This window comes from Benincasa hispida, unplaced genomic scaffold (assembly GCF_009727055.1).
Source record: "Benincasa hispida cultivar B227 unplaced genomic scaffold, ASM972705v1 Contig403, whole genome shotgun sequence".
Lineage (NCBI taxonomy): Eukaryota > Viridiplantae > Streptophyta > Magnoliopsida > Cucurbitales > Cucurbitaceae > Benincasa > Benincasa hispida.
In genome coordinates this window covers 58073-73514 of record NW_024064837.1, presented here as the reverse complement: position 1 = coordinate 73514, position 15442 = coordinate 58073, and the positions used below count along the sequence as shown (strand labels likewise).

General features: G+C 35.4%; 1 protein-coding gene across 1 annotated transcript; it reads right to left on the bottom strand.

The window, feature by feature from the left end:
* Positions 1–874: 874 nt before the first annotated feature.
* Positions 875–5550, bottom strand: LOC120069460 (P-loop guanosine triphosphatase YjiA-like). Its single transcript, XM_039021226.1, has 10 exons — positions 5175–5550; positions 4729–4794; positions 4456–4636; positions 3458–3654; positions 3269–3319; positions 2928–3019; positions 2558–2619; positions 2111–2217; positions 1518–1622; positions 875–1239 (listed from the first exon to the last, which is right to left on the bottom strand). The coding sequence occupies exons 1-10, from the start codon at positions 5451–5453 to the stop codon at positions 1102–1104; spliced, it is 1278 nt and encodes a 425-aa protein (XP_038877154.1). The 5' UTR covers positions 5454–5550; the 3' UTR covers positions 875–1101.
* Positions 5551–15442: the final 9892 nt, after the last annotated feature.

The following is a 15442-nucleotide window of genomic DNA, read 5'->3' as shown; positions in this document are numbered from 1 at the left end:
AATAAATAATTTATCGTGTTAATTTATAGTTAAGTTTTCAAAAAAAAAAAAAAAAAAAAGAATTTATGAACACTCCTTTATAAAGTTTGTAAACACATTCACAGTTCTCTTTGTCCTTTTTTTTAAAACTAAAATATCAAAATTATTATTTGAATATTCTTCGATAAAAATTAACGTGAAAGAACTTAAATACAAGTACGAGAACTAAATTAAAAAAAAATTAACAATTGTGACCCATGTGTAAAATATGAACTTTAACAATACTATTATTATTATTATTATTATTTTGGGGAATAGCTTTAACGTTACTTGAACGTGCAAGCTTTCACACATATTATCTTAAAAAGCAATTGCTAAATCTAAAAACATTTAATTGATGTACGCAATATGAGCAGAAAATTTTAATTAAGCTTATTTTTCTATTAAATACAATACAAATTGAAAGATAAAAGTGTACCACATTACATGTGACAATCTTTCTGATCCATGTGTAAAATTCCCTAACAATAAGAGTTTTATTTAGTTGGGAATCAAAGCAACTTCACTAAGCACATATTTAGATTGACCAAAGAGAAAAAATATTTTTTGAAAAATCATTTTTATTTAAACTCTTTTGATTAAAAAAAAAAAACTTAACATACACTTTAAAAATGCTTGATTCAAACATTTCAAATTTTTTTCAAAATGACTTATTTTCAAAATTAAATACTTGAAAAGTTAAACCCAACACAATTAGATGTTTATAACCTCTAAGTTTAGATTATAATCCTCACTCACATTTAGTGGTAAACTATCAAAAAGTATTGTACAAAAATGAAGTTTGAAATGAAATATTTTGTGATGTAAGCTAAATATGAATGAGATAAAAAAGCCATTTTTGGTCCTTAATGTTGGGTTTAATTTTCATTTAATCCCCATATATTTTAAAACGTTACATTGAGTTTATAAATATTTAGTCCCAATCAGAGGAGAAAAATGCACACCCAAAAACGTACGTACATACAAGAATTATAATGACATTAAGACCTGTAAATTATTCTTAAAAAAAAAAAAAGGCCTGTAAATTACCAAATTGGGAACTGATGGTCTACCAACTTTATCTCAAACTAAACAACCTTTAAAACCTTTCCTAAGGGCAGTTTCGTCCAAATTCTTTCCTATGAAAACCAACTTGTTTATCCTCTTTTCATCAGAGCCCCATGCTTTGCCCGGGGAGCCATCCAAGATAGAGTGCACTCCCTGAAAGATGAAACATGCAAAAGCAACCATTGATTAATTTTTGGAAAAATGTTTGGATCAAACTTTTGATTTCATCTAATTGAACCCTAAAAGTAAATAATCCCAAAATTAGTTAAGTTTCGTTGCACATATGATGAGATTGTTGTTATGCGTATTGACTATTGATTTTGGTGGTCAATTCAAGTATAGCTTAACTTAGTGGATAAGATATCAATTAATTTCGACGGTTTGATCTAACTGTATAATTGAAAAAAGTAATATAAGAAGAAATGAAGTACCTGAAAGACATAGCGCTGCTCGTAACCATTTACACTCAACACTCCTTTCATTCTATACAAGTCATCTCCTTTCTCTTCGATCAATCGTTCAAGCCAATCATCAACCTACAAGATGCATTTTAAGCATTGAATCACAACTAAAACAGTAAAAACCGCACCAATGAACTTCAATAGCAAAGCCGAAGTGATGACAGTAAAATTAGATCAATATCCGGAATAACAGTATTAAAAAAAAAGGTTGATTTAGCTAAGTAAACTATAAACGCCCTCCAAAATTTTCATGGTGTTTGGTTACAAAATAAAAGAAATGTTTTGAAAATTCTATAAGCATTTGAAAAGAATTTTAAAGAAAGCATTTAATTAGCGTTTCTCCAAAGAAAAAAAAAAGGATGTTCAAAACTTAAAAAGTCATACCAAACTCATCGAAACTCTAAGCTCAAGAATTCAGCAGTCCAAAAAAAAAAAAAACTGTCAAATAAAAGGTGTTAGATGGTCCAGATTAATTTTGTGAAATTTGAATGCCAATTATCATCAAGAAATCTCACAAGTGAAATGCGAAAACAGCATACAACAGTAATTAATAATATCAGTACCTCATCAAGGTCAAGTAATCCCTCAGAAACAATGCTGACACTAGACACGGCAGAATCATGTACATGATCGTGATGATGATGATGATGATCGTGTCCCTTATGGTGCTCTGCAAAATTGGCCAAATAATTAAATTATGAAATGTTTAAAAAAGAAATTTGTTCTTGTAATTTTACTCCTATCTTCCCCATGTTAATATTTTGAAAGTAACATATGTTACAGAACATCATACTAAAACAACAAAATACTTTTTGTGCTCTTTGTTCTTTTTTATTCTGAAAAATTGTTTCTAAAAATTATTCTGCCAAACAAGTTTTTATATACAAAAAATATTTTCAAACGTAACTTCCAAAATGCCCTTTATTTTCATGGGATTTTTTATGACAAGTTATTTGTGTTTCAGAAACACACTAGAGCAGAAGAAAACAGAAAAAAGAGCGCAAATGTACCATGTTCAGCTTCATGTTTGCGCTCTCCAGAACAAGAGTTGGCTTCAACATGAGAATCAATTCTGCACAACAAACACAAGGTTCAAAATATTTTTAGAATTGGATGTGTCGTAATACTTAAAATGGGAACAATAAGTAAGAAACAAGAAAACTTTGGCCAATCCCTGCAATTGTTGAACTCGAAAAAGTTTAGTCTCTAAACTTTGAGGTTTGTACCTTTTTAGTTCCTGAACTTTTAAATAATATTTGTAGGCCTAACACTTTAAATTTTCCCAACAATTTTTTAAAATTTTTATGAATTAATTGATCCCCCCAACACACACAAAAAAAAGGAAAGAAAAGGAAAAATCTGATGCAACCAGACTATGACCTGTCAAGATCATATCCACCCACTCCTAATACAAAGTCGATGTCAACAGATCCAAACTTAGTCAGCTTAACTTGGGCCATCGCATTTATTCGCTGCAAGATAGATATAACGTATACAATTTACAAATCATGAAGTCAGGATAAAAAATAGCACAAAATGCATTTTACATGATTTTAGATGTAACGAATATATCATCAACATGAACCTAAAGACATCAAATGAAGATAATTGATTTTTGTTTTTCCAGTGATGTTTTCTCATTGAATCCTAACCAGCTCCACTTGATCATATTTAATCTGTACATATTTACCAATGATTCAAATTATGATGTGCAATGATACCTTAATCTTCCGTGTCAGTTGCTCCAATTCTTCTGGACTTACAAGATCGATCTGCCAATACAATGTCGAAATAATAGCTAGGAGTTAAAAGGGTGGAGTTGGTTTGTAATTGGATTCTTTTAGAATAAAACTTATAATTGAAAGAAAAGTTAAGCCTGAGGGAAAAAAGTCCAGAAAGTAATTCATTACCTTGTTCATTATAATCCTATCAGCATATGCAACTTGTTCTACAGCCTCGTTCACCACAAATCTTGGTTTCACTTCATTCAAGTGTTGCATGGCATGTTTGGAGTCTACTAAAGTTACAACTCCATCTAGTTTGACATAACGTGAAACTAGTTCATCTGTACAAAATGTTTCTATAACTGGACCTGGCTTAGCAAGGCCTGCATCAATAATTCCAGTTTCCAATCATCAGTTCCTACAATTTATCATCAAAACCTATCTATCTGACCCATCAAAATAGATCACTGAACTTCCATGAAGGAAAGAGCCATAAATATTGTTGAAGTTTTTTTTGGCTATAACAAAGGTCCCTATTCTAACAGGGAACAAAAAAAATTATCAAAGAAACAACCAAATGAAAAAGTATGATGTTGCATTTCATCATTCAACTATTTCGGTATAAATTTTATCAATTGACATAAAGGGATTCACTTTCTTTGCTTTTTACTATCCACCTATAATCATCGGAATCTCCCATGTTTCCTTTCAATGCCCACAACTAAGGCCTTCAAGCCGTTCTAAACCGATTATCATCTCTCCCTCAAATGGCTCATTTCATGAGCTTTCTTCAATGCAAAATGTAACAATTTCCCAAAGGTATCCATAAAGAGAAGAGCAGACTGTTATTTGGTTGTTTGAATTTACATCAGTAAGTTTGTCGCATGTTCAAGATAGGCTTCACACTTGAGGAACCTGTCTTCGTATGTGTGAGTTTAATTCTAGCCATCTTTGAACCACTACTTTTCGTCAAGTCTCTCATAATACTTATACTCAGTGAAATAGCACTTACAAGCAACCAATTGGAATTAAATATTTCTTCTCATCGAAGATTGAAAAAGAGGGTTGTGGCTATAATATAAGTGAATGGGAAAAGGATCAATTACTTAGTAAATATGCGATAAACACAAATGCATCTTTCACCATTTTTTTTTTCAAATGACAAGCAAACTTAACAAATATACCTGTGGTTTCAATAACAATATGATCAAACTTGTCTCGTTTTTTCTTGACCAACTCCAAGAGCATTTTAACTAGATCACCTCGCACGGTGCAGCAAAGGCATCCATTATTAACCATAACAATTTCTTCAGCTACGGAAGAGTGACTGGCAACCAAAGATCCATCGATATCCACCTCACCAAACTGTAAAACAGTGATCGGAGCTTGAGCAATCTAATAGATGAATAAAATGCTAAACACAGCATAGTACCATCGTTGAAAAGTGCAGTATATACCTCATTTTCAATGACAGCAATTCGCTTGCCATGTTGAGATGTCAGAATATGATTGAGGAGAGTCGTCTGAAAATAAAGTAGCAAATCAAATCATATCAATCAGAAAAAACAATGAAAGTAGGCAAGTCACGAGCACAAACTTCACTTCTTCCTTCGCTTCTACACCAAAATAATGATAAGAATAAATAATCGATTGAACATTTCCCGTCAAGAACGAAATATTATGGTGAAAGTGTATCTGTATCATCATAGGGAAAATTAATCGCTCATCATTTGTATCAAAATACCTCAGCCCGAGAGACTGTTTGCCGACCGAGGAACTATTCGCAAACAAAATAATCAACTACAATTCTAGCAAGTACTGAAGTTGAAGAGATGCTCATACTTTGCATATCAACAATCACACAAAAAATTAGCGAACATAAGAAGAAAGAAAGAAATGCAACCTTTCCAGAACCGAGAAAGCCAGTGATCACAGTGGCGGGGACGCGAGTATCAGAACCGAGAACAGGGGAACCAGAATCGTCAGGAACAGAGACGAAGCTTCTGGAGTATAAAGGGAAAGAATTTGGACGACTACATGAAGTGGAATCTCGGAAAAGAAGAGAACAGAGGTTTCGGAGAAGCAGAGAAGAAGAAGAAGAAGAAGAAGAAGAAGAAGAATGGAGGCGAGGTTGAAAGAGGTATTTGGATGAAGTTCTGCGAACAAGAAAGGCAGTCGCCATTACTGGAGAAGGAAGTAATGGATACTGTTGGAGTTCATAAACCCTATGCTCTAAACCCCAATCTTAGGAGTTGGTAGAATAGAAAGCACATCACTGTTTGTCCATTTTTAAACCTCTCTCTTCTTTTTCTTTTATTTTAAATAGATATCAATTTTTTTTAGAGGTAATTGTTTTCGCTAAATTATACAAAAAAATATACCTAAACTTATTTGGTCTATATTACAAAAATATCCTTAAACTTCTCTTATCATATTTTGGATGGAAACCATTAATATTCATCTAAAAAATATCCTTGAACTTTTAAAAGTTGTATTAACATTTGTAGCCTTACAAAGAAAAAAAAAAGTTTAAAAATGCTCCTACCGTTAGTAGAGTAATCAATTTGTTTGAAGTTCTTTTGAGTTTAAAAAGAATCGATTTTAAAAAGATAACATAGATATCCTCTTTTTTTCCCTCAGTTTTCTCCCATTTGTCCAATTTTACACTGATTTTCTAACAACAAAATATATACCAAAACATCAAGTTAAAGCACAAAATCTCACAAAATTCTAAATTCAAATTATCCCCTTAAAACTTACCATAGTGATAAATAGCTAAATACAAGAGGAACATATATATATTTAGCTATTAGCACACACTCAACTACTAATGTATGACATTGTTAAAACATATAAGATCTAAGGTCTCCTTAGTATTTCTACTATTATTTTTCTTTTTGTTATAAATATATCTTAATTGAATGGGACAATTGTTTTTTGTAAAGATCAAAAAATTAATAAAAAGGAGAGCAAGAGAGAAATAGAGAAGTGTTAGGTCATAGATTGAAGGGAGCTAGAGGAAATGAATGAGAGAGGTAATGGGATGTTGATAAATGATATATATATATATAAATAATGGTACTAATGTAAATTTTTTAAAGTTTAGAGGTACTTTTGCAATAACATGTTACTGATTTTTGTTTATATATTATAAATAAGAGTTTTTTTTTTTAACTTTTCCGTAGATTCGAGGGTATTTTTTAAATTTTTGAAAGTTTAAGAGTATTTTTTAAACAAAACTTCAACAGTTTTCATAGTTTTCATCCAAAACTAGCGAGGGTATTTTTTAAAACTTTTGAGAATTAAAGGGCATTTTTTACACAAAGTGTAAAGCTCAAGGCATTTTTCGAAATTTATAATTATTTTAAATAGTAAAACTATTGAAAATATTTTCAAATTTAACAAATGTCTGGTTTATCAATGATAGACAATAATAAACACTAATAGACATATATCCGTGTTAATAGATATTGATAGGTGCCTATCAGTGTCGATAAACAGTGACATTTTTGCTATATTTATAAATAAGTGGACTCATTTTCTTATATTTGATAACGACCGTTTTTTTAGTGTTACTAAAAATAAATTAAAATGAAGTTTAAAAGTAGGCATACCTCAGTTAGCATAAAACTTGTAAATAAACGATTTTGAACGTGACAAAAAATGTTTTTAATAATTTTAAAACTAGTCTCAATTAATCTTTCTTTTTCAATTTCCAATTTTTGGTTAAAGAAAACAATTATATGATTGAAAGAAAGGGTTGTGATTTAGTCTCATCATCGGGCCCAAAGTTCAAAGGCCGATCCAAACGCAATCCAAGTTCGATCCAAGTCTAGCCCAAAGTCAACGATCGACCAACCCGACCCAATCCATCTCTTTCATAAATTGGATTGGATATGGATCTATCTTTTTTAAATTAGGCCAGCCAACAAGCCAACTAGTTTGAGTCGTATTTGGATTGACTCATGAAGCTGGTCCAAAAGTCCAATCCAATATAACAATATTTTCTTTTACATATAATAATGAATACTAATTAATAAATAATAATAATTTTAAATTAAAAAAAAATCAATTCAACCATTAACTAAATCTCATGTATACATGCATGAGGACTAAAAATAATAAATAGAAGATTAAATGCAAGGGTCGGTGAGAGTTGGAAAGTGAAAACCATTAAAAAAAGTGAAAGTTGCAAATATAGACATTAGACCTAAAATATTAGTAGATATAACAAAATGTAAAAAAAAAAATACAAATATGGCCAAATTTAAATAGTATATTATCATATTATTGGTAGGAGTCTATTAGTGATAGATCATATCACTAGTAAGAATCTATCAACATAGAAGTATATCGCTAATAGACTTGGGAGTTTATCAACGAAAGAAGTTATCGCTGATAGACTTGACTATATTTACATTTTTTTTTAAATGATGTTATACATTTGGTTATCATTCTTAAAAATACTACTGTTCATACGAGGTTTCCGGAAAAACGTGTTTCATGGAGTTGAACTTAAGTTGGTGTTGATGTTGGAGTTGATTTGATGCGATGTGGTTCGATCTCTAATACTTGATCCTCTGATTCTCTCTCAGTTGGGTGAATATGCTTGACTTGGAGAAGGAAAGCACCAAACGTTCTTGAAGTAGAAGTCTTGGAAGCTTGGAGTAGAAGTCTTGGAAGAGTATTTGTGTCTTCAAAGTCTTCTGCCTTATAGGAGTGCAGCTTCAGGAGTCTTGGAAGCTTGAAGTAGAAGTCTTGGAAGAGTATTTGTTCTTCGAAGGTCTTCTGCCTATAGGAGTACAGCTTTAGGAGTCTTGGAAGCTTGAAGTAGAAGTCTTGGAAGAGTATTTATGTCTTCAAAGGTCTTCTGCCTTATAGGAGTGCAGCTTCAGGAGTCTTGGAAGCTTGAAGTAAAAGTCCTGGAAGAGTATTTGTGTCTTCAAAGGTCTTTCTGCCTTATAGGAGTGCAGCTTTAGGAGTCTTGGAAGCTTGAAGTAGAAGTCTTAGAAAGATATTTTGTCTTCAAAGGTCTTCTGCCTTATAGGAGTGCAGCTTCAGGAGTTTGGAAAGCTTGAAGTAGAAGTCTTGGAAGAGTATTTTGTGTCTTCAAAGGTCTTCTGCCTTATAGGAGTGTTTTCTGCCTTATAGAAGTGTAGCTTCAGGAGTCTTAGGAGTCTATCTGCTTGTTAGTGAATCTCTTCTGGGTCTTCTAAGTGTAGAAAATGTTGCTCTTACAAATGAAGAGAACTTCTCTATTTATAGAGTTCTCAAGTGGGCTTCGTGGGCTTGGTTGGTCCATGGACCTGACCCTTAGGCCCAAGTAGTTGATTTTGGGTCTGATCTAGAATTTGGGTCCAATTCAACATTTTTTTTTTTTTGTAGTTTGGACTTTAAGCCCAAATAGTAATATCAAAATTGGGACCAATTTAATCTATCTGATTTCATCTGCGTGACGTCATCGAAACTTGTCTTCAATTTCAATTCGGGACATTGTGTCAACTTCTAATTGGACCCAAAGTAATGATTTTAGAAATTCGTCGTTAATTTAGGCAAACGTTAATTTAGCAATCTCGAAAAAAAATGTATTTGAGATCAAAGTATGATTTTTTTGACTCATTAATTTTAATGCATCATCATGATCAAAATATGAGAATTTTTAAGCCTCAAAATTTTGATTTGAAATCTTGGTTCGTTTTGACACATTATCGCTAAGTAACTTTAATTTTGAACTTAAGTTAGAATTTTATGTTCCACTTTAATTGCAAATTTTAATTTAATTCGAATTCGGAATAGAATTTTGGGGTGAAATTGAATCTGATCAAATTTTTGGTTTGAGATTAAAAAAATTGGGATAGCTCAAATTTTACTTGGAAATGAGTATAGAAACTAAGGTTTGGATTTTAAATTCGGAGATAAAAATTTGGAATATAGCCAATTTTGACCTTCGGCATTTTATTCACAACTCAATATCAAGGTTAACCATTCGAATATTGATAAAATTGGGGAATGGCCAAATTATAATTTGGGACGGGATTTGACATTTATCTCACCCGATTTGCTGGCTTTGAATTTAGAATTAAAAATTTAGATTAGAAGCTTTAGACTGAGATTTGGAATAACAGTTGATTTTAAATTCCAATTTGAATGGGAATTATGAATTTAAACTTTAAATGGAAAGAGATTTTGGAGAGCCAATGTATTGGAAGACAACCCTACCCAGCGAGATCAGCATTACCAACATCGCAAAGTCATTACCAGCGAGATCGTGGGAGAGAGCGAGATCAGCGAGAGCATTTTTCGAGCGAGATTGTGGGAGATAGCGACACCAGCGAGAGCGAGATTGTGGGAAAGAGCACAGCTAAAGAGCGGATCGTTGGGAAGAGAGCGAGATTGTTGAGCGAGAGTGAAAGGCATTGGGAGAGAGCGAGTATTGTAGCGAGAAAGTGGAGAGAGCGAGAATGTTTGGAGAGAGTGACACTGGAGAGAGCAAATCGGCGAGAGCAGTTTCGAGCGAGATTGTGGGGAGAGAGCGACACACAAAATTCGAGCGAGATTCTTCCATTTTATTATTATTAATGTATAGTTATTTTATTAAGAATTTTATTTCTTTTTTTTTTTATCTCAGGCAGCCGTCTGTTTTGTGGCTAGCGATACAAGCCGTTAGCGAGATTTCCTTCTCCCGATACTATTGGGCTTATATGCCAGATTCTCTCAAATCTTAAGCTTCAAAACTCCTTCGCCGTTGAAATCTGAGGGATTTCAAAAACACTCCACAGTGACCCCTAACTTCAGGCAGCCTTCCAATCGAGCGATGATTATTTTTTGTTGACTCTTAACTAATTTCAACAAGAATCGAGTTCCACAACAAAAATAAACAGTATTCAGTTCGATAACCTAGATTTATCAAAATTTCAACTGATTTAGTAGGAAAAAAATCCCATCGAACTTAGCTATATAAATACTGGCAGGACGCATGCTCTTCTTCATCTTGTAGTGTGATCTCCTTCGTTCTTACGTCCTTTGTAGTTTAAATTGTGATTCTCTTTCGATCTTACATTCTTTACATCCTTTGTCAATCGGACTCGGATTGCAAATCACCCTTGAATTGCAATAGGAAGCTGTAAGTGAGAAGAAGGGAGAAAGAAGGAAAGATGGGGAATTAGAGCTTCCCTTCCTTTTTTGTTTTCATATATATATTTTTTTCTTTTTTTTATTTTGTTGACTTTTCTCTCTTTTTTTTTTTTCCAGAAGTTTCTTTTTTTTATTTATTTATTTTTTTTTTTGTAGGAGTTACAGTGCAACCAAAGAAGCACAACAAAACAAGTTTTTTTTTTTTAATCTCATCGACCCGTCTTTGGTGCGCTCATGTATCCTGATCTTCATGGGAGGGGCCTTGCAAAGGCTTACAACTCTCCCATTCGATCACCCTAGGTGGATCCCGAAAAGGTCTACTTTGTAGCATCATTCGTACATCCTGATCGTCATGGGAGGGGCCCCGCAAAGGCTTACAACTCTCCCATTTGATCACTCTAAGGAGGATCTCAGAAAGGTCTACCTTGTAGCGCCGCTCGTGTATCCTGATCGTCATGGGAGGGGCCCCGCAAAGGCTTACAACTCTCCCATTCGATCACCCTAGGGAGGATCTCGGAAAGGTCTACCTTGTAGCGCCGCTCGTGTATCTTGATCGTTATGGATGGGGCCCCGCAAAGGCTTACAACTCTCCCATTCGATCACCCTCGGGAGGATCTCGGAAAGGTCTACCTTGTAGCGCCGCTCATGTATCATGATCTTCATGGGAAGGGGCCCCGCAAAGGCATACAACTCTCCTATTCGATCACCCTAGGGAGGATCCTTGAAAGGTTTGCCTTGTTATGTTACTCCTTGATCAAAATTTGAAGATAAGAAAAATATGCCATTGAGTATTTAAAGATGAGGCGGATATGCCATCAAAACTTGAAGATGAGAAGAATGTGCCATCAAGATTTTGAACGGAGTCAAGTTGGCTAGAGTCGATCTCGTGTACAAGGCGGAGCCAAACGGACCGGAGTTGTCCTTGCATATGAGGTGGAGCCGGATGGACTAGAGTCGTTCTCGCATATAAGGTAGAGCTAGACAAACCAAACTTGATCTCGCATATGAGGTAGAACCACACCCACATTTTTTAAGAGGAAGCGAAGCTACACAAATTTTGGAGAAGAGGTGAAGTTGTACCAATATTTTAGAGAGGAAACGAAACCGCACCACGAATTTGAAGATGGAGCGAAGTCGCGTCATCAGTTTGAAGATGAATGAAGCCACGCCACGACTTGGAGATGAAGCGAAGCTACGTCATGATTTTGTAGACCGAGTCATTGAAAGATGGAGCCGAGCCATGCACACCGACCTTGAACTTGAAGATGGAGCGGAGTCATGCACACCGACCTTTAACTTGAAGATGGAAGTGGGGCCATGCATGTCAATCTTGAATTTAAAGATGCCTCTGCACACCGACCTTTAACTTGAAGATGGAAGTGGGGCCATGCATGTCAATCTTGAATTTAAAGATGGAGAGGCATCAACGAAGCCTTTGAACTTAAAGATGGAGAAGCATCGATGAAGCCTTTGAACTTAAATATGGAGAAGCGTCGACGAGACTTTCGCACTTGAGTTTGACAAAGCATCGATAAATTCTTCGCATTTGAGTTTGATGAAGCATGAAGCTTTGGCTGTAGGCTTGACTTTGTGGCTTTGAGCATGAAGATGAAGCATCGATGGAGCCTCTAAACTTGAAGATGGAGGAGCGTATAAGTTTACTTTTAAAGAGGAAGTGAAGCGCATTCCACATGTGTGCCTTTTATTTACTGTGTTGGGTCCTTACGAGGGATGTCTTCAACCCATTGTGTTGCCCCCAATAGGGATGAACATCTTTAATCTGAAGTGTCATTTTTTGACAGGGATGATCAACATCAATCTTGTAGTATTATACTTAGGTGATTGTGGTACCTCTTCTGATGGACTAAACTTAAATTTCTTTAAGTTTCCTTCGTACCTTTAAAGAAAGGGATCGAATCATGAAGTAGTTCAAGTTTTTTTTTTAACTGGACTAAACTTGAAGTTTCTTTCAAGCTGCCTACATACCCTTCTTAATGATAGGGATCAAGTCATAATATAGTTCGAAGAGAATTTTTTTTTCTTTTTATGCACGACTGAACTTAAATTTCTTTAAGTTGCCTACCCTTTATAATGAAAGGGATCAAGTCATAACGTAGTTCATAATTTTTTTTTGGGCTGTTCACATTTTAAGCTCATGCGGGCTAGGAGCATCATGCAGTTTAGGCTCGTGCGATGAAGAGCTTTTTCATTTAAACTTTAGAAGCTCTTATTTCATCATGGTTTTGATTATCCTCTTCATTTGTAGGATTCATCAATATGATGAGTTTTGGCTTTACTATCAAGGAACCTTCTATACTTATGTCAACAGAAAATTTCCTCTTCATGCGTGAAGGGACATGACTGTGAATCTTTTCGTCGTTGTTTTCTTCATGGAATGGCGTTGGCTTCAAGATTTTCATCCTTCCTTTACGTTGATTGTTTGTTGTCTTGAGACGATCGAAAGCAGATGCTGGAGGTTGATCTTTCTTTGATGTGGATATACTTAGCCTTTTGAAGGCTAAAGTTCGAGCAGAAGTAGTCGTTGGACATTGGTCTTCTTCTCCTACCGTGACCATACTCAATCTTTGAAAGACTGAAGATCGAGCACTTAAAGGCTTAATATGATCGAAGATAGAAGTTCTTTGCTTCATTTCTTCTGAGTCTTTGACTTCTTCAGCAGTCACATGATTGTTGTCAACTTCTATTATGCCGACAATGTGACATGCAATAACTTCTGATACTTTCTCTGGATGATTATTGAGAAAGCTTATTGGGAGAAATTCTGCCGAAGTTGCCAGCCGTCGGAATTAAGGGAAGTCCTTGTCTTCTTTCTTAGCAGGCTTAGGCTTCCATGTCATCTTTTTGCCTTTCGTTTTATGAGTCTTGTTTCTTTTTCTATAGTTTCGATAGGAACGCGACTCTGTTTGGGTGGAGTTTGGTTGTCTTCTCTTTCGATGAGTCACTACTATCCACCCTTCGTTGTCATCTTCAACAAGTTCATCTTTCTTTTCGAAATTTTCTGTTTGAATCTCTTGTTGGAACCGAATAACTATAGGCTTGAATTCTCCAAACTAGATCGGGCTTCTTTTTTAGCATGGGACACAAACAGTATTGGAACATTTGAAGTTTTCGCTACTGTAGCGTGATTTGTCTGAGCTACTTCATCCAAATCTAGCTCAATCTTCTTTTCACGAGCCAACTTCATAATTCGTTCCTTCAGCACGAAGCACCTTTCAACTAGGTGACTAATGACCCGATGATACTTGTAGTAGTTAGGATCATCTATTTTTCCTTCTTGTTCCGGCTGTTTACATTTCGGTAGCTGAATAAGTTGCTTCTCTAGTAGCTGCTCCAACATATCTGCCACATCAGAGTCAAGGAATGGATAAACCTTCTCTTGTCATTTTTTAAGAGTTGGACGATGCTTCTTGCCCTCATTGTGTCTTCTTTCAAATTTTGTTTGTTTTCCTTTGGAGAAAAATTTCAGCGGGGTCACATGAACGATCATAGATTCTTTTGTGGCACTACCCACGATCTTTTCAGTGCTCTTGGCATCATTTTTATATTTTCTCCCTTCAGAGACTAGGAAATATTTAGTTCCCCTATTGGCAATGCTCAGCTCCATATCATGAGCGCGTGTTGCCAGCTTTTCAAACGTACGAGGTTTTATCCCTTGTAGGATGTAGAGAAGCTCCCAGTGCATGCCTTGAGTGCATATCTCCACTGCAGATAATTCAGTAAGTCTATCTTTGCAATCCAGACTTAAAGCTCTCCATCGGTTGATGTAATCGATGACTGTCTCTCCCTTCCACTTCCAAACTACAAAAAAAAAAAAAAAAAAAAAAAGTTGAATTAGACCCAAATTCCAGATCAGCCTAAGGTCAGGCCCATGGACCAACCAAGCCCACGAGCCCACCTAAGAACTCTATAAATAAGAAGTTCATTCACTAACAAGCCAGAGGACTTCCAAGACTCCTGAAGCTGCACTCCTATAGGTGAGAAGACCTTTGAAGACACAAATACTCTTCCAAGACTTCTACTTCAAAGCTTCCAAGACTCCTGAAGCTGCACTCCTATAAGGCAGAAGACCTTTGAAGACACAAATACTCTTCCAAGACTTCTACTTCAAGCTTCTAAAACTCTTGAAGCTGCACTCCTATAAGGCAGAAGACCTTTGAAGACATTAAATACTCTTCCAAGACTTCTACTTCAAGCTTTCAAGACTCCTGAAGCTAACACCCTATAAGGTAGAAACTTTTGAAGACACAAATACTCTTCCAAGACTTCTACTTCAAGCTTCCAAGACTCTTGAAGCTCACTCCTATAAGGCAGAAGACCTTCGAAGACACAAAATACTCTTCCAAAGACTTCTATTTCAAGCTTTCAAGACTCCTGAAGCCTGCATCATATTAAGGCAGAAGACCTTTGAAGACACAAATACTCTTCCAAGACTTCTACTCCAAGCTTCCAAGACTTCTACTTTCAAGAAACGTTCGGTGCTTTCCTTCTCCAAGTCAAGCATATTCACCCAACTGAGAAGAGAATCAGAGGAATCAAGTATTAGAGATCGAAACCACATCGCATCAAATCAGCTCCAACATCAACACCAACTTCAGTTCAACTCCACGAAACACGTTTCTCCAGAAACCTCGTGTGAACAATTGGCACGCCCAGTGGGACCTCTCTCTACCTCTCATCTCTCTCTCGTTCATCCGAGTCAAGAAAATCTCACAGGATGGCAGCCAAAGAAAGTTGCATCCAAGCTACCGTCGCAAGCAACACTTACATAAGCTCTGTCATCACGAGGAAATTTGGGGCCAGCTGATGGAATTTCCTAAAGGCGGGATCATCATCAAAGAAAATCCCTTGTTTGAAAACTTATGCTTCTGTTACTAATCTATCAGAGAAATAATCACATTTTGATGTAGTGTTTGTCATTGATGGACTAACCGTAACGACTGAGTCGACCATGCAGAGATGGAGGTAAAGATAAATCTCCTAATGAAGGCTGTAGAGGAAGCGAGATCATGAAACGCT